At 41.4% G+C, this 20,018-nt stretch overlaps 1 protein-coding gene across 2 annotated transcripts in view; it reads right to left on the bottom strand.

Moving 5' to 3' along the window:
• Positions 1–19,491, bottom strand: part of LOC106604936 (protein FAM13B) — a 75,324-nt gene extending 55,833 nt beyond the window's left edge. For both annotated transcript variants that reach the window (XM_014200084.3, XM_014200085.3), the window contains exons 1-3: positions 19,276–19,491; positions 3,365–3,526; positions 2,490–2,681 (exon numbers count right to left, since the gene is read on the bottom strand). In XM_014200084.3, the coding sequence (XP_014055559.1) occupies positions 2,490–2,640 (151 nt within the window). In that variant the 5' untranslated portion in view covers positions 2,641–2,681; positions 3,365–3,526; positions 19,276–19,491. The remainder of the gene's footprint in view (positions 1–2,489; positions 2,682–3,364; positions 3,527–19,275) is intronic.
• Positions 19,492–20,018: the final 527 nt, after the last annotated feature.

Genomic DNA, 20,018 nt, shown 5'->3' with positions numbered 1-20,018 from the left:
TTCTCAAATGGGTCAAATTTGACCATTTCCCAGATTTGTTCAGTTGTACTATAATTTGTGCAGTTGTACTAACAGCTCAATCACAGGGCATATTACATGTAAGGGAGGAAGGAATGTTATTTTACCCACAATAGATGCGGTAAAAGCAACCAAAAATGGAATTGCCATGGAAACGCGTGGGGGGGGGAAAGGGCCATGGGGGAATGATCCCAAGTCTCCTCATTGAAATTAGCCTACATTTAGGCTATTGTTTATTTCACATTAGGTTGAGGTAAAAATCAGAGTATAATGCTTGTATGGATGTCAACCCCAACACATGTTCATGTCACCACAGTTAAAAACGACTGACTACCACCACCTATCTCTGTATGCTAGCTATGCTAACCAGCTTATACGAAAGGGAGTTTGCATTTAGCGGTCACTTCCTCTAAACCTGAAAAGGAACAACTTATAAATGTTGTGCAGCTAAAACAGCCAAATAGGATATACAAGTAACCACATTGTGGGCCTGTTACAATACATAAATCATGACGGATTTGAGGAATATCCACTTTGTTAGATCAGATTTGTTGAATGTGTGCCAATGTGGTCTGCATTCCATTGACTTCTTTACCACATCTATCCCATTCAATGTGCGTTGGTTGGTTGTGCAAGTGGCTTCCTGTTTCCAGATGCATCGGGGGGGGGTGATACTATACACAAGGAAGTCTCTCAACCAGGAAGAAGAGCACACCATCATTACACTGTCATGTCATTCCACAACTCTGGTTTGTTTCACCACAGAGAATGAGGAGATCTGCAACTGGGATTTGTTCAAAGTGAGCTGCCTGGTTAAGGAAAACAGTGGGTGGGCGGTAGCTGTAAGGCAGAACACCCTGGTACGTGCCATGACCTTCCCCCCCTTCCCTCCATGCCCACCCTAACCCCACTGGGGCTACAGCAGCAGCTCGCTGGCCTGGGCCCCTGCTGCAGCTTACAGAGGTCTCATTAAGTCACAATTATGGCATCCCGTTCTGAGTGCAAACAGACAGATTAAAGTATTTTCAATGCCTGATTAACTTCTGGACTGCACAATTATCATTAATATGGCAGCAGGGGAATGAAAGGAGGTGTGTTTGGGGGGGTGTAGTGTATTACATAACCACCCAATGTCTGCTTGATGTCACATTCAGTTGACTGGAGATAAATCAAGTTGAAACGAATGAGGAAGTGAAAATCCCTGTCATTGTAAGAAGAACTAAATAGATGTTTATGCCTCTGGAGTTGCAGCTTATGCCTGTGTTGGATTGACTAGCTCTTTTTCCCCCTGCACCCAAACTTTCAGTAGAAAGGAGTCTAAAATGTTACGCAACGGAGAAAGCACATCTTTTTGATCGCAGTGCATTTAGAGTTCAGCTTATCAAAGAGAGGATCTCTCCAAACAACATATTTGGTTTATCGTGATGCAAGAAGTAGTCTTGGTTGACTGCAACTGTTCTTTTCGGCTCGTCTTAAGCCACGTTCACTTGTTCAGCTTTTTTATTTTATTTAAAACTAAGCAAGAACTAATTCTTACTTACAATGACGGCCTACCCAGGCCAAACCCTAACGACGCCGGGCCAGTTGTGCGATGCCCTATGGGACTCCCAATCACGTCCGGTCGTGATACAGCCTGGAATCGAACCAGGGTCTGTAGTGAGGCCTCTAGCACTGAGATGCAGTGGCTTAGACTGCTGCGCCACGCGGGAGCCCTAGGCCAGGGGTGTGAAAACTGTCTCAAGGGCCACGTCGGGATTTCGAAATTCACAGACTTATTTGTCAGTCAAAATCAATTTGTCAGTCAAAATCAAGTTGCAACCCAGAAAAAGAGCAGTTATTTGAAAATATAGGTCCATTACTACATACTTCCTATCTAGTTTTAGACATTCCATTGTGGCCTGGAATAGAAAAATGTTATACATGTACCAAAAATAATTACCCCCCCTAACCCCCAAAATATATTTTTATGCCCATGGGCCGTGGTTTGCACACCCGTGGGCTAGGCTACATGGAACATGAACAGATTTTTTACAAATAATAAAAACGCACACAATCATTTAATCTCTCTCTATATATATCTATAATCTCTGCTTTGATGTAAAACAAGTAGAAGCATCTCCAGTGGGGGTTCATACAAGAAACTGAAATTATGACAGGTAAAAGGTAATCTCTCTCTAAAGTACCTGGAGGAGTTGTCAAAACAAGCCACAACGATATAAAGCAAGACACAGTGGAAGAATAATGGGATTTACTGAGCACGTAAAAAGATACTAAGGTAAATGTGATGCTCAAAGAGGTGAATCATTTGCCAGAGAGAGAGTGCGTGTATTTTTTAGGTCCCATTCATGCAGCTCTCCTGTGTCGCACTCGGTAGATATTTACAAACACTAAATAAGTTATTGGACAAGGTAGTGGCCTTCCGTTTGTTGCCTAAGGAATACCTCTGCAGTGTGCGTGGATGTGCCACTCACCATGTTCCTCGATGTACTCTACGATGTGCCTGACCAGTAGGGGGACCTCCTGGCCTGGCTGGCCGCTCTGCTGCACCACATCTAGGGGAACCCCAAAAACCCTGGCTGGTGTCAGGGAGTCGCTGGGGGAAGTAGAGAGGCTCTTCCTCATCGCTTCCACAGCCGAGCTGTTTCCGAAGGTCTGGACACCCGCTACCGCCAAACCACACCGAGGAGAGACAGAAAGGCAGATTCACAGGCTGTGCTCTCCATCCGACATACATATACACACCACAGAGAGGACGGCGGGGCAGGTCCCAGCATTATACAGATGAAATCTGACAAAATCTGACAAATCTGATCGGGCCCCGTCTGACCCTCCCTCCCTGTGCAGCTATCAGGCACAGTTAGCTCGGAGCCAGAGGGTTATGTAAGTATAGTGAGAGTCAACCGCAAGTGTGTCTGACAGCCATCAGAACAGGCATGTTCACAATGTTAACAGGAGCAGGTGCCTGGGCTTGGAGCGTTTGAGCGCTAGCTACGCTACATTTCAGTGACAGACTTCAATGATCTGTGCCCTATTAAACAAACACACACTGACCAGGCTAGCGGACCTTTCTAAAGATCGGCTCTGCTACAGGTCAGCCAGGGGCATATTAGGCTGTGAAAACAAATACCAATCCATCCAGACACCAATTACTGACTGTAGTTTTTTTTTTAAATCACAGGAGTGTGTTGTTGGCTATGTTGGAATGATTCACACTCCAAATGGCTTGCCATTTATTATAGTAAACATGTTCAGGACCAACATATTACATCAATGTTAAATGTACAGAAACGGATTCAATTTTTAGGCTGCAATTTGACCTGTGTGTTGTTTTTGTTGATGTACTCACCGTTTAGCACTTAAAACACCCAGTAGTTCACCTTATCTTCAGCACCACTCACTAGTAGTGAATCAAATGGTCATCTATGGCTGCTTCAGGCTATGGCAAAAGATGAGCCTGTAGTTCCTCATTGACAGACCGCGAATCCTGATCAGGACTTCAGTAGCTAAGCTGCAGGGGAGAAAGGAACAAAAGTGTTGGAAAGAAGTTGCTTGCTTAGGTTCTGAAACTACAAGGCCACAATGACCACTTAATTGCCAAGAGCTGATCCACATTAAAAACAACAAAACATGATTATTATAGGGCCTAACGAGTGGCGCAGTGGTCTAAGGCACTGCATTTGCTAGCTGTGCCACTTGAGACCCTGGTTCGAGTCCAGGCTCTACTGCGACCGGGAGACCCATGGGGTGGCGCACCGGGGCAGCTCTAGCAGGGCAGAATAACAGCACCAGGGCAGCTCTAGCAGGGCAGAAATTTGATGAACTGACTTGTTGGAAAGGTGGCATCGTATGACAGTGCCACGTTGAAAGTCACTGAGCTCTTCAGTAAGTCCATTCTACTGCCAATGTTGATCTATGGAGATTGCCACGCAATGTGCTCCATTATATACGCCTGTCTGCAACGAATGTGGCTGAAATAGCCGAATCCACTAATTTGAAGGGGTGTCCACATACACTATACAGTCGTGGCCAAAAGTTTTGAGAATGGAAATTAATATTTGTCACAAAGTTTGCTGCTTCAGTGTCTTTAGATATTTTTGTCAGATGTTACTATGGAATACTGAAGTATAATTACAAGCATTTCATGAGTGTCAAAGGCTTTTATTGACAATTACATGAAGTTGAAGCAAAGAGTCAATATTTGCAGCGTTGACCTTTCTTTTTCAAGACCTCTGCAATCCGCCCTGGCATGCTGTCAATTAACTTCTGGGCCACATCCTGACTGATGGCAGCCCATTCTTGCATAATCAATGTTTGGACTTTGTCAGAATTTGTGGGTTTTTGTTTGTCCACCTGCTTCTTGAGGATTGACCACAAGTTCTCAATGGGATTAAGGTCTGGGGAGTTTCCTGGCCATGGACCCAAAATCATGCGAGCCACTTTGTTATCACTTTTTCCTTATGGCAAGGTGCTCCATCATGCTGGAAAAGGCATTGTTCGTCACCAAACTGTTCCTGGATGGTTGGGAGAAGTTGCTCTCGGAGGATGTGTTGGTACCATTCTTTATTCATGGCTGTGTTCTTAGGAAAATTGTGAGTGAGCCCACTCTCTTGGCTGAGAAGCAACCCCACACATGAATGGTCTCAGGATAATTTATTGTTGGCATGACACAGGACTGATGGTAGCGCTCACCTTGTCTTCTACGGACAAGCTTTTTTCCGGATACCCCAAACAATCGGAAAGGGGATTCATCAGAGAAAATGACTTTACCCCAGTCCTCAGCAGTCCAATCCATGTACCTTTTGCAGAATATCAGTCTGTCCCTGATGTTTTTCCTGGAGAGATGTGGCTTCTTTGCTGCCCTTCTTGACACCAGGCCATCCTCCAAAAGTCTTCGCATCACTGTGCGTGCATATGCACTCACACCTGCCTGCTGCCATTCCTGAGCAAGCTCTGTACTGGTGGTGCCCCGATCCCGCAGCTGAATCTACTTTAGGAGACGGTCCTGGCGCTTGCTGGACTTTCTTGGGCACCCTGAAGCCTTTTTCACAACAATTGAACAGCTCTCCTTGAATTTCTTTATGATCCGATAAACGGTTGATTTAGGTGCAATCTTACTGGCAGCAATATCCTTGCCTTTGAAGCCCTCTTTGTGTAAAGCAATGATGACGGCACGTGTTTCCTTGCAGGTAACCATGGTTGACAGAGGAAGAACAATGATTTCAAGCACCACCCTCCTTTTGAAACTTCCAGTCTGTTATTAAATCAGCATGACAGAGTGATCTCCAGCCTTGTCCTCGTCAACACTCACACCTGTGTTAATGAGAGAATCACTGACATGATGTCAGCTGGTGCTTTTGTGGCAGGGCTGAAATGCAGTGGAAATGTTTTTTTGAGATTCAGATCATTTCCATGGCAAACTTTACAATTAATTGCATTTCATCTGATCACTCTTCATAACATTATGGAGTATATGCAAATTGCCATCATACAAACTGAGGCAGCAGACTTTGTGAAAATATATATTTGTGTCATTCAAAACTTTTGGCCACAACTGTACATACAAAATTATGTTGAGCAATGTGGAACTTCGATAAGGCAGTATAAAACTGCAATACATATTGTATCGGCCCCTAAATATCATAATATTTTGTGAGGTCCCTGGCAATTCCCAGCCCTATACAATACATGAAGATATTCAAATGATCCCACAAAGCTTACAGTGTTGGCATGCTAGAGAATACCTTAATACAGATGTTTCATCTAGAAGCTATCCACATGCATGTGGTGTGAGAGCCATGACAGCTATGTTAGAGCCCAGTGGTGCAAGAATTCTTCCAAATTAGGCTAGTGTAAGCTAGATGGTGGAACTGGAAGCTGTGCTTACTGGCCTGTCATGGCCTCCCAAACAAGTCCACCAGCTCAGGAATCATGAAGAAAAACAAAGCTGCGATAACTAACAGGCTGCCAATGCCTGTTGGCTAAGTAAGGGAGTTGCCTTCTCAAGGGAGAGAGTGGGGTGTTAAAATATTAACAGACTAGGCTGTACTTATGAATGGTGCGTCGTTAAGTGCACTGTGCAGTGATATCTTTATAAGACAGATCTATGAGGCATAAATTAGGCTAGCTTCACACGTTTAAAAAGAAAAGTTTCAAAGCAAAAGTTTATATCTCAATATCATAATTTCTGGGTAACAATTAAGTACCTTACTATGATCAATTTAAAACAAAGTGGTCAAAAAAACAAAAATTGCCTATTAGCAAAGGTTTAGAACTCTTATTAGTCTTATTGACAGCACTAATTTACCACCTGGTGATGTCACTAGGCAGGCCAAAACTCCAGACTAAAAAGGAATTATCTGCATTTCAAAATTGTACAGTATTATTCCAACTGCATAGTGTGGAAATGTATATAAAACATAGAAGAAAAAATTATGTATTCAGGTTGATGACTGCACTGGGCCTTTAAGAAACAAATGAAGTCCCCACTCCCAGCTCGAGAGTCACACTGCTTCATGGTGTGACGGTCATTCTCACCTTCCAAAGGGATGCGATTAGACGTCATGCTAGTCAATTTTCCGTGTTCTGACCCAGGCTGCACCATTCCTGTGCACACGCCCACCTAAATCAGAGGATTGTTTCAAATTTATCTCACTATGAAAATGGAATTTCCTTTCATGGAGTCAGTCCTTGCCATCCACCATGTTCCGCAACAAATGACCTACATTCAATATGAAAGTCATTTCTACAAGATGACGATGAATCGCCTGCCCCTGGCCTCTTTTTGGTAGAAATCTCAAAGAAGCCCTCTTGTTCTGTACATGAAACTAGTGCAGCTCCTCAATTACTTTGCATCCCTCTTGAAAGGGCTCTTTTGTGCTCATCAGAAGCCCTAGTTCTACTGTCTTACCAACCACTTAATTTCACTGCCTTGTTGAGTGTCTGCATCCCAAAATACCACACTACTCCCTATGTAGTGCACTACTTTTGATCAGGGACTATAGGGTTGTGCACTATATAAGGTGCGATTTGGGATGCACCCTTTGTCACCAGCCTCTGAAGCTATGGTTTGGCCACTCAATGTGGTCTTTTTACATCATACCATTTCCAGTACCATCTCCAATAAGCATGGTCTTCTTAATCAGATTGCTTTTAATTAGGCGAGGGTCACAGACAGACTTGATATAATAGGAAGATGGGCGCAATGTGTACAGACCAGGGACAAAATGTTCCCAAATCCCCCTGTACTTGGCTTTCATGGACAGAATGGGCCAGTCCATCTTAATCCCACATATCATGCGTGACAACCTTTTCATCCACAATGTCAGCCATTGTTAGGGGGAGGAGAGGAGGCCAGACAGAACAGAACAGTCAGGCAATGAGGTGGTGCATTGTTTCTGTCCAGTTCTGCATTTCATTTGCCAAGCCTAGCAGCAGTCGTCTCACTTATGCTTTGCTTTTCAAAAATTAAAACATCACCAATGCTAATGACATATCTGCAATTGAAAAAAAAAAAAAAGAAGCTATTTCCTAAATCTTTCCACTTCATCTGCATAAATCCTGGGAGTTTGAAAGGTTATGGTTATTGGAGAAGCTTGCATGACTCCATTGGGACTTGAGTTCCCTTACATTACTCTGAAAGAGAGGTCTGCGAAGGACTGATTTACTCATCAACCTTCCGCCTGCACCCCCCGGCTTACTGTCCTACTCCCACCCGCTACCGCAAGAACTGGTCCTGAACCCAACCACAGTCCCACAATGTTAATTTAGACATGTGAAGCAGCTCACTTGGCAGCAATGTTCACAGCCATTTTGTGCCGTACAGGCAATATTAAAATGTGCAAAAATAACCTACCGAATACAGTGCCAAGAAAAAGTATGTGAACCCTTTGGAAATACCTGGATTTCTGAATAAATTGGTCATAAAATTTGATTGGATCTTCAACTAGGTCACAACAATAGTCAAACACAGTTTGCTTAAACTAAACACAAACAATGATACGTTTTCATGTCTTTATAGAACACACCGTGTAAACATTCACAGTGCAGGGTGGGGAAAGTATGGGGTTGAGGTCAGGACTGACTGGGCAACTCCAGAAGGCGTATTTTCTTCTGCTGAAGCCATTCTGTTGATTTATTTCTGTGTTTTGGGTCGTTGTCCTGTTGCATCACCCAACTTCTGTTGAGCTTCAATTGACGGACAGAAAGCCTAACATTCTCCTGAAAAATGTCTTGATAAACTTGGGAATTAATTTTTCCGTCAATGATAGCAAGCTGTCCAGGCCCTGTGGCAGCCCCAAACCATGATGCTCCCTCCACCATACTTTACAGTTGGGATGAGGTTTTGACGTTGGTGTGCTGTGCCTTTTTCTCTCTCCACACAGTGTTGTGTGTTCCTTCCAAAACAACTCAACTGTAGTTACATCTGTCAACAGAATAATTTGCCAGTAGCGCTGTGGAAAATCCAGGTGCACTTTTGCAAACTTCCGACGTGTAGCATTGTTGTTTTTTTTGACAGCAGTGTCTTCTTTTACATTTACATTACATTTTAGTAATTTAGCAGACGCTCTTATCCAGAACGACTTACAGTAGTGAATGCATACATTTCATGCATTTTTTTTTTTGTACTGGCCCCCCGTGGGAATCGAACCCACAACCCTGGTGTTGCACACACCATGCTGGCGTTGCAAACACCATGCTCTACCAACCGAGCCACAGGGAAGCCAAGTTCATTTCTTTTGTGGTGTCCTCCCATGAACACCATTCTTGTTTAGTGTTTTACGTATGGTAGACTCGTCAGAGATGTTAGCATGTTCCAGATATTTCTGTAAGTCTTTAGCTGACACTATCGGATTCTTCTTAAGCTCATTGAGCATTCTGCGCTGTGCTCTTGCAGTCATCTTTGCAGGACGGCCACTCCTAGGGAAAGTAGCAACAGTGCTGAACTTTCTCCATTTATAGACAATTTGTCTTACCGTGGACTTCTGAACATCAAGGCTTTTAGAGATACTTTTGTAACCCTCCAGCTTTATGCAAGTCAACAATTCTTAATCTTAGGTCTTCTGAGATCTCTTTTGTTCGAGGCATGGTTCACATCAGGCAATGCTTCTTGTGAATAGCAAACTCAAATTTTGTGAGTGTTTTTCATAGGGCAAGGCAGCTCTAACCAACATCTCCAATCTTGTCTCAATGATTGGACTCCAGGTTAGCTGACTCCAATTAGCTTTTGGAGTAGTCATTAGCCTAGGTGTTCACATACTTTTCCCAACCTACACTGTGAATGTTTATATGAAGTATTCAATATAGACAAGAAAAATGCAATAATGTGTGTGTTATTAGTTTAAGCACACTGTGTCTATTGTTGTGATTTAGATGAAGATCAGATAAAATTTGATGACCAATTTACGCAGAAATCCAGGTAATTCCAAAGTGTTCACATAATTTAACCTACAGTGGCAAGAAAAAGTATCATTTGTTTTCCCAACAGTTTATCTTCGATTGTTGAGTTGCGACTGTCAGTGAAAATACAATCATCCATTTGGTATTTGCAGTGGGCTCAGCTCAAATTGCGTGCCTTTCGGTAGGTTATGTGATTTTAAACAATTCACAGCTTTTTTACCTTTTAAAGAAGCTAAATTATCCTCTGTGGCCAAATCATGCTTTCTGGTGTATTAGCCTATTTTGAAAGATTTTATTTATGTATAGACCGGAGTAAGCTAATTAAGCTATATAATTTTGACAATTTAATAACATTAACACAGAAAAAAATAAAACGCAACATGCAGCAATTTAAGATGTTACTGAATTACAGATAAGGAAATCAGTCAATTGAAATAAATAAATTAGGCCCTAATCTATGGATTTCGCATGACTGGGAATACAGATATGCATCTGTTGGTCACAGATACCTTACAACAACAAAAATGAGGGTTGTGGATCAGAAAACCAGTCAGTATCTGGTGTGACCACCATTTGCCTCATGCAGCACAACACATCTCCTTCACATAGGGTTGATTGTGGCCGTTGTAATGTCCCATGCCTCTTCTATGGCTGTGCGAAGTTTCTGGATATTGGCGGGAACTGGAACACTGTCGTACATGTCGACCCAGAGCATCCCAAACATGCTTAAATGGTGACATGTCTGGTGAGTATGCAGGCCATAGTAGAACTGGATCATTTTCAGCTTCCAGGAATTGTGTACGGATCCTTGCGACGAGGGGCCGTGCATTATCATGCTGAAACATGAGGTGATGGCGGTGGATAAGTGGCACAACAATGGGCCTCAGGATCTCACAAGGTATCTCTGTGATGGTTTCTCACAGTTTGTGCAGAAATTCGTCAGTTATGCAATCCAGTTTCATCAGCTGTCTGGGTGGCTGGTCTCAGACAATCCCGCAGTTGAAGAAGCCAGATGTGGAGGTCCTGGTCTGGCGTGGTTACACGTGGTCGGAGGTTGAGACCGGTTGGACGTATTGTGCCAGATTCTCTAAAAAGGACATTGGCGGCAGCTTATGGTAAAGAAATTAAACATTCAATTCTCTGGCAACATCTCTAGTGGACATTCCTGCAGTAAGAATACCAATCGCATGCTTCCTCAAAACTTGAGACATCCGTGGCATGGTGTTGTGTGACAACTGCATATTTTAGAGTGGCCTTTGATTGTCCTCAGCACAAGGTGTACCTGTGTAATGATCATGCTGTTTAATATGCTACACCTGTCAGGTGGATGGATTATCTTAGCAAAGGAGAAATGCTCACCAACAGGAATGTAAACAAATTTGTACACAACATTTGAGAGAAAAAAGCTGTGTGTGTGTGTGTGTGTATGGAACATTTCCGGGATCTTTTATTTCAGCTCATGAAACCAACACTTTACTTGTTGTGTTCATATTTTTGTTCAGTATACTTTGGGGAAAGCTTAGCTTCCTCTAGCCTTATGGACTCACCTCCTATGTATTCCATCTTTAAAATTGTTCATCGGAATTTGGTAAGAATGACACGCCGTTGCATCCGAGTTGCATGTTCTGTTAAGATGAATTACCATAAACTAAATGAGATTTCTCATTCTGAGAACCGTGGGTGGACGCCCTAATCAGGTTACACAACCAATACATTATGGGTCCAGTAACTTTCTTAAAATGTTTGGTAAGTTTTAATGCTGACTGTCAAGTTTCTGTCACCACATTTTCCTAACAGAAACCCTGCAATCTAGTAAACTATAGCCTAATCATATTTATTAAGTACATTTCCTTGGAAAGAACTGCCCCATGCATAGGCAGCCTACTCTCTTTCATTGAGACCAGACATACGAGGTGTACTTGATCTTGTATGCCCAACTAGGGGAGGAGAAGTAGGCTACTTAACTTGATGCAGAGAATTGAGAGTGTGAATGCGACAAATGTTTTTTATTTAATTTTTATAGAGCGTTTTGGTGGCAATGTGTTGAAAGCAAGTAGAAAGCTCAATGGAGACTATGTATTCCAACTACAAACACACAAGTAATTGACTTTCACCTCGACAGACTTTCTATTGTAGGGCTGAGGTGACTGCCTCACCTAACCTCTAAAGGCGTCCGCATGCTTCCCATCCAAAACAGTTCGGAACAGTTTGTGTGTATATTACGACAACATTTTGGTCTTCGGCAAAGGGGTTTTTCAGCTGATCGTGGATACTACATTTTTTCGAAGCAAGCTGAAATTCATTAGCCGAAGGTCATTGGTTAACAGTAGGGATTCTTCAATTAATGAATTTTTTATTCAACCTTTATTTAACTAGGCAAGCCAATTAAGAACAAATTCTTATTTACAATGACAGCCTACCCTGGCCAAACCCTAGGGTGCTTCAATGAGTTTTCATGCAAATTTTTTCACCTGCGAAATACTGCACCAAACATCTAAGAGGTAAAATTGCATGACTAAGCAAAAACGGCAAAATTAATGACAGATTTCTTGAGTTATCTTAGATTAATTCTGACTATTTTGAGGGAGTGTATACTGGCTACAGCGTCTCAAGATGGAAAAAAGGTACTATTGACGCTTTTCTCTCGTTTTTCAAGCGAATGTCTTAGGGAGTATGCGAGCACACTCGTTCAGTTAGGTGCCAGCCAAAATGAAGCATCTGGAAGCCTTAACTGGCACTGCCAAGTAACGATAACAGGAGAGGTTGATATATTGACAGCACTGAGAAACAGATTTCACAACAGGGCAGTCTGATATTGACTGGAGGGAAGAGAGGAAAAGGATATAGGCTAGGAGCAGACAAGAGACAACGTCTGCAGAGTCAACACTACCTCTGAGTTGACCCTAATGCTAGTCCTGAGATTGAACTCATTGACCTGAACTCATTGACCTGAACTATTCGCCAATAGCCTATTTTCTAATTGAGTACTAATAATATGGGTAGAAAGGAGAAAATAGGGGGTAGTAGTAGGGGATGCTGTGCTACTCTTGCCTTTGACACAGCAGTTGCCTGAGCATCCCATGTGACTGATTCCTTAATAACTAGATCTTTAGGGGACAGGAATGAGAAGGGCTTGTTATTTAACCCAGAGGCCAGGGTGGCAGAGAGAAAAAGGTAATAGTTCTCTCAGTAAATCAGCACCTATTCATAAGTTACAGTTTACAGCACTGATGTAGCCTAAATTTATACAGGGTGCCAACTTATTGTTCTGTAGATAACATACTAAGTTTATATATTGAACAGATAATCAGTTACGACCCAGGTGTGAAATGTCTCAGTCACAATGCCATTTTACTGTCTGAGCATGGGCAGACCGAACCATTTATTGTGCATTTGCATACATTTTCCATCTTGGATACTGATGTCGGCTGTCTGAAGGCTTGAGGTGTGGGTGTAGGCTTGAAATGCCTGCAACTCAGCCGAGTTGGCCCTCTTGCCTTAGACAATGACATTCTGATTATGGATTTAGCGTTGACTTTATCACCTCTGTACCAGCGCAAAACAAAAATCCTTTGCTTTGTTGCAAGGAACAGTCCTTCACCATTATCAAAAGATTGTTATGTGTGGGGTGGGGATAAACAGACCTAGTTGATGGGGGTGAGTAATGGCTGCTAATGAGAGTTGATATTTGAGAGCTATGAATAGAGGCAATGAATAACTAATGCATTGCTTAGCACATAGCAACGTCTTATAAACAACAGGTCAAAAGAGAGAAATTCTTGTAAAACTATAATTAGCCTTACCTTGCCTGAGCCTACTACAACCAAGACAATGAAAAAGAATGCACATCAGAATGACTTTGCAAACTGAAGCTCCCTCCTTTGCCGCTCAAAGGAAGTAACAACTGATTTATAACGAGGGTAGTGCCTCACTGAGACATGAGTCATCGTGACAAAAACCTCACTGGGCAGATCAAAGACTTGAATGTTACAATGGAGGAAGACAGGTTTGTGTCATCAATGTTGTGAGGCCCATTGTTTAGCAATAACCAAGAAGAGCAAAGCTTCAGAACGTTGGAAAACTTCACTTACATGTTAATTTCAAGCAAAGCACCTGCTATATTTGTAGGTGTAAATCATTTTAATGCCATCTTAACTGGCTGTATAATATATCCATTACTACAGCCCTACTAATATCCAACTTGAAGAATGTATTTTCTGTACTATAAATATTTAGCTAGCTAGTTGCCCATTGTTTGCTGGTTGGATGGGCAGCTAAGCAGGTTGGTATTGCATTGCTAGCCAGCATTGGAGATCGACAAACAAAGCAAAACGTTTTATGCCGGCTAGATAACACTGCTTTCAACCTTACCTACAAGGGTTATGATACAAATGTCTTATTCAAAAATAGTTAGCAAACTAGCTAGCTTACAGTCTTTGGGTTGCTTGAATGTCATCACATTCAAAATGCTCAACAGCTAGCAGCAGCTTGATCCAGTCCTAGCCTCCAGAAATACACTGCAGTGGAGAGTAATCAAAGCAAAAACTTGATAATGTTCTTGGTATCTCCCCGGCCAAAAAATAAATAATCTTAGTCAACCAAAAGTAGTCAGTTTGACCGCAGTGCATTTAGAGTTATATAGCAGCACCCACCTGTAGCACGCGCTCCAGCAGGTATATCTCACTGGTCACCCCAAAAGCCAATTCCTCCTTCGACCGCCTCTCCTTCCAGTTCTCTGCTGCCAAAGACTGGAACGAACTACAAAAATCTCTGAAACACTTATCTCCCTCACTAGCTTTAAGCACCAGCTGTCAGAGCAGCTCACAGATCACTGCACCTGTACATACCCCATCTATAGTTTAGCCCAAACAACTACCTCTTCCCCTACTGTATTTATTTATTTAGCTCCTTTGCACCCCATTATTTCTACTTTGCACTTTCTTCCACTGCAAATCTAGTTTTACTTGTTATATTGTATGTACTTCACCACCATGGCCTTTTTTTGCCTTTACCCCCCTTCTCTCACCTCATTTGCTCACATTGTATATAGACTTATTTTTCTACTGTATTATTGACTGCATGTTTGTTTTACTCCATGTGTAACTCTGTTGTTGTATGTGTCAAACTGCTTTGCTTTATCTTGGCCAGGTCGCAATTGTAAATGAGATCTTGTTCAACTTGCCTACCTGGTTAAATAAAAGGTGAAAAAAAAAAAAAAAAAAGATTACAAAAGAGTTCAGCTTATCAAAGAGAGGATCTCTCCAAACAACATATTTGGTTTATCATAGCCTAGTGGCTAGAGTGTTGGACTAGTAACCGAAAGGTTCCAAGTTCAAATCCGAGCTGACAAGGTACAAATCTGTCGTTCTGCCCCTGAACAAGGCAGTTAACCCACTGTTCCTAGGCCGTCATTGAAAATAAGAATTTGTTCTTAACGGACTTGCCTAGTTAAATAAAGGTAAAATAAAATTAATTATCGTGATGCAAGAAGTAGTCTTGGTTGACTGCAACTGTTTTTTTCTGCTCGTCCTAAACCACGCTCACTTGTTCGGCTTTTAAAAAAATAAATAGGTTTTAACCTTTATTTAACTAGGAAAGTCAGTTAAGAACAAATTCTTATTGACAATGATGGCCTACCCCAGTCAAACCCTAACACGGACGACGCTGGGCCAATTGTGCGCCACCCCTATAGGAACTCCCAATCACTGCCGGTTGTGACACAGCCTGGAATCGAACCAGGGTCTGTAGTGATGCCTCTAGCACTGAGATGCAGTGCTTTAGACCGCTGCACCACTCTGAAAAAAAAACATGTAGGCTGCTGAGCTTGTCTGATGCTTTAAGCACTGCTATTAAAAATGAAGACAAATTACTAAAGAGGGCGCCAGAGATCAATAGGCTAGCCAGAAGGGGGAAGAAAAAAAATATATATATATGTTCCCAACCCTCCTCCCACTGCTAGCCTTCGCAGATTCTGCCATTAAGCTCCTGAAGTTGCTGGTAATAGGCTACACCATGGGTCAGCAACCTTTTCAATATGGAGTGCCACGTTATCGTACCATTTCTACTGATCTGCATGCCAGTTATGATTTTCATATGCACATTTGTGGCACAATTTAAAATGTATAAAGTCTTCATATCTCAAAATCAATGTCATGTTAATCAAAATTATATCTAAATAAAAATGATACAAATCTAAAAAGTAGCTTTTATTGCCAACATGTAAAAATTGCCTAAATAAAGCCAACAGATAAAAACATTGCAGCCCATAGGTAGAAAATATCCTGATAAAAATAAATATCCTATAAAATCACAATGGCTAAGCATGACTTGTCTGTAACGAACTTGCAAAATTGTATCAACTCTTAACTTGGTCCGGTGCTAGCAAATTTGCAACACTGTATAAAAAAAAAATTCTCTCAAGGGTGTCCTGTCCCAGTGAGCTCTAGACAGACATACACTGCTGTAAGCCATTTTGTGCAGGGGATAACAAGTAATCAGGTAGGCCTATTTTATGATGTTTCCGTCTGATCAGAGCATGACATATTTTTCCCCTTTCATGCTGAGTGGTAATCAATAGGGAGAGAGCTCGAAAGATTACATTGATGAACTATTATCATTCTAAATGGATGTAAAAACAGACTGTTTACTTGCCGTTCGAGGTGAAGAAAAAAGTTACTTTGAAAAGCTCCAGTGATGGTGAATTAAGACAAATCAGAAAGAGTATTAGATCCCCAAATGGGCATATTTATAGGCCTACATTTGCAGGCCTACATTTGCACGCACTCCAGGTAGACTAGTCCTACTGGTAAACTAGTCCTACTTCTAGACTAGTCCTACTTCTATATGCGTAATCAGGTGTGTCCTTACTCACGATTGACAGGAGCGCTCCAAACAAAAGACAATGAATAAATTGACAACTCTTAAATGGAAATAAATAAACTAAAACTTAGTGTAGCCTAGGTTGTGCGCTCTGCAAACAACGGGTCCACTCCTACAATAACAACAGTAAGACTATAGAAAACAGGGTTTTCTGAAAATACTTAAGCAATTTAATGCGGCACTAAAATGAATGCATTTCAATGAGAAATTCCTTTTTCTTTACCCTTTGTGGGTGGAGCCGAATCTGTTGCTAGCGTAGTAATTTTCCATATGAAGGATTTTAAACTAATTTCCTGAATTGACGAAACATTTCAATTGAATTCTCCCCTAAGAGTATCCAAGAAGCATTGGGTCGGGTGCCAAATAGGAGACTTTACACCCAAGCTCATTTGGACCCTATCAGTCCAGAAAGTTTGCATTGCTGTGCTTCCTACGTCCTCTGACCTTGAGTGCGTACATACAGTGGGAAACTGATCTTGTGCCTTCAACTCCACTGCTCTCTCCACTCAATCAACAGGAAAACAAACTCAGCTCAATATAGCCTTTGGCAGACGGTGCTTCACCAGAGCATGTTAATCTTGTGCTTACAAACCACTCCCCTGCCTACAGACATTAGATAATATCAAATATTACATCAGGTTCTAACATTTCACTCATAAGGATATACAATAATAAAAAACGTATTTCATCGGTCTAGTTATCACATGACAAGATATAGGAACATTTTTCACTCAATAAAAACTGATAGAGATTCACAAGACAGGCAAAAACAGTTATGTAGAGGGGATAATTCATACTGGTGCACCAACTGTCTCAGAACTGCCCAATGTCCATCTAAGCTGCCAGGGATGGCGATGGAAAGGAGAGCCTAATCCAACACCAGGAGGAGAGCTCACCAAGCAGAGAAATCCCCTGGCCTGATGGACAGCTGGTTTAGGCTGTGGTAATCTGAACAGACACACATTCAGCAGGTTTAAAGGGCAGGACACCTCTGCTGCAAGCATCCGATCACAAGATAGACCTGTACCCCATAGTGGGGCCTAGGTCTATCTTGTGATCGGATTCTTACTGGATATAGGCATAGGCCTACCCAGGGGCTCCAAGAAGCCAAGTTATTCTAGCGCCCGCCTTTTTCTGTTTAGAGAACCTCTGGGGTTAGCCCGGTTCGTTTCATTCTGCTGCGAACACATCGGTTTCTGGCCTTTTGGATGTCCTGTCCTAGGCTCATCTGACCAGATTTGGTTATGCTTGGCCCGTTTGCGTCACAAAACAATCCTCTAGCAACAACAATCTCACATGGCAGGAGGCTGTGCACTCGAGTGACTTTATTTTCCCTTTCCTGACATTCCCTCAAATGCTAAGGTACCATTAAAAGCTTGCCTGCAGATAAAACTCATTAACTATCTGTCTGACATAGAAGTAATTGAAGAGGAGATGACATTCAGTAACATAGCAGGCAGTTAAACATTCTGGTATTCATTTTAAAACAATAAAAGTTACTCATTCATAACCAAAATCCAAAAGATTAGGCCTAAATGTAATACTGTAGTTTGTAGAATCTAAGTCAATAGCACCAGCGTGGACATGGCCTAGTTATAGCTTTCCATCATCAGAGCATCACTGCTGCTGACCTTTGGATCCCACACATTTGCAGTACTTCACAATCTCAAGCTGGTGTTAGCTTTATTGAGGTGGGCCATTTTCATTCAGCTTGGCATTGATTACTCCGAATAAAATGGAATTGCAGAGGACAATGCATTTTAATCACAATATTATTGTTGGATGAGGGAGACTTGTGTTGCTTTCGCATTGCAGACTATTCTTAGAGATCATTCCATCATATTTCAGGAATCCACCATGCAATAAATAAGCTTGGTGTTTTTCTTTAGAGACTGTGTCAAAAGTTAATCAGATGTCTAAAGAAAACAGCCAAATTAAAAACTCAATCACACATAAAAAAAGTGTCAACCCAGAACATGAAAAGCATAAAAAATAGCATGCAACTGTGGCATCCTGTTGATGGTGACCACAGAATATGATAACAAGCTAGCTAGTTAAATAACATGCATTACTAGATGAACAGTCAGCACCTTTGTGTGTGAATTTTATATTTATTTTTTATTCGGATAATTTAAAAAAATAAAACAGTTGTGGATTGTTCTCCATCCATCCATCCTCTCCTGATTCAGACTATACCAATTTCATGGCATCCTTGTTTCAATAGCTACTGACGAGAGAAAACCGAATATCCAATATAACCGAATAGCCAATATAAAACAAACTTAAAATTACCTACCAGCTCTCTAAAAAGTCGGGTAAACAATACTAAAGATGTTTTATAACGTATAACTAGCTTTATTCCTGTGGCTGTGTGTGTCTAAAATTTCAAGCAGCTAAAGGACCAACCTCACAGACAACCGTCATTCTATTCAACGTTCTGGCTTGTAAAGGAAGGAACATTTATACGGTTTTGTAGCTATTCATTTCAGGCTGTTTACATAACATAGTATGTATTACAGTCTGATTAATCAGACTAGCCAATTCAGTGTGCAACGTTTACTAAATTGCAATAGAAAAATAAACTATTGAGTAAGCATTTGTGAGAAAACGAAAACTGTGGTCATGTCGAACATTCGTATTAGCTAACACGAAACCGAAATTAAACCAATCTCTGGCAGGATTGACGGTGGAAAGCTAGCTAGCTTTCGGGTTAGCATATACTAAATGTTAGCAGGCTAACTGGCAGAAGCTGCTTTTCACCTTGTTAACGTTAGCTAGCATCAAAATCTTGGCAATGGGTTAAATGAAAAAAAATGAACATCGCTAGTAGACGTTGTAGCACATTCATACCCATCAGCCTGCGGATGTGACTACAGAATAATGCAATTATTTAGTCAAACAAAAACACCTGTACAAATAATTAGGAAATGTTAGCATGCTAACAATGTTAGCTAAACTGGGGAGCAAATGTTGTGAACCTACCAGATTAAATCCAACAGGAACGGAGAGCAATGACCATCAATTATCGTTTTGAGTTTTTAATTGAGGTCTTAACGGACGACAAATTTGATAAAAATGAAACAGATATTAGCAAAACAAACAATTGATAACATAGCTAGCTATTTGAAAACAATTCGGTTCCCGTTTGTTGAAATTCAGATACCGTGTGTAGCTCGTTGCTATAACGTCTCAGCTCACACCCACAAGAGATGAAGCTGCCAAATTTTTGTCCCCGCCTCTCCCATTGCTCGGGGTTGTATTCATTGGGCACCAAACTAAATCAAACATACTAAAACATGGAGGGCTTTTATGGAATTGTCCAATAAATATCGCTTGTTTTCGTGTTCCGTCAAAAAATGTTTTAAACGTTTTGCTACGTTGTGTTCTAATGAATACCACCACAAAAGCAAGTGGAAAACTTCCTCATCGCATCTCACATCTCTAGAAGCAAGAATGTCAGATACAGTAGCAGTTTATGATATAGCATATGATATAATCGCTAGCTACATGTTGCCATTACATATTTTGAAGACACAGTCACAGTGCAGACAGTTAGATGTTTCATTAGAAATGTTTTCAAGGTAAAATTGCACAAATTAATACAAGTGGTTTACAAACAATCTTCCATGTGAATAAATACTCAAGTATCACCTTGTCTATACAATCGCAGCAGTTCACAAATCATGTTGATGAAATTAAAACATATGGCTTTAAAATAATGACTA

This window comes from Salmo salar, chromosome 05 (genome assembly GCF_965601325.2).
Source record: "Salmo salar chromosome 05, fSalSal1, whole genome shotgun sequence".
Classification (NCBI taxonomy): Eukaryota; Metazoa; Chordata; class Actinopteri; order Salmoniformes; family Salmonidae; genus Salmo; species Salmo salar.
Note: the sequence above shows the minus strand (reverse complement) of the source record. Positions and strands in the feature narration are given on the sequence as shown.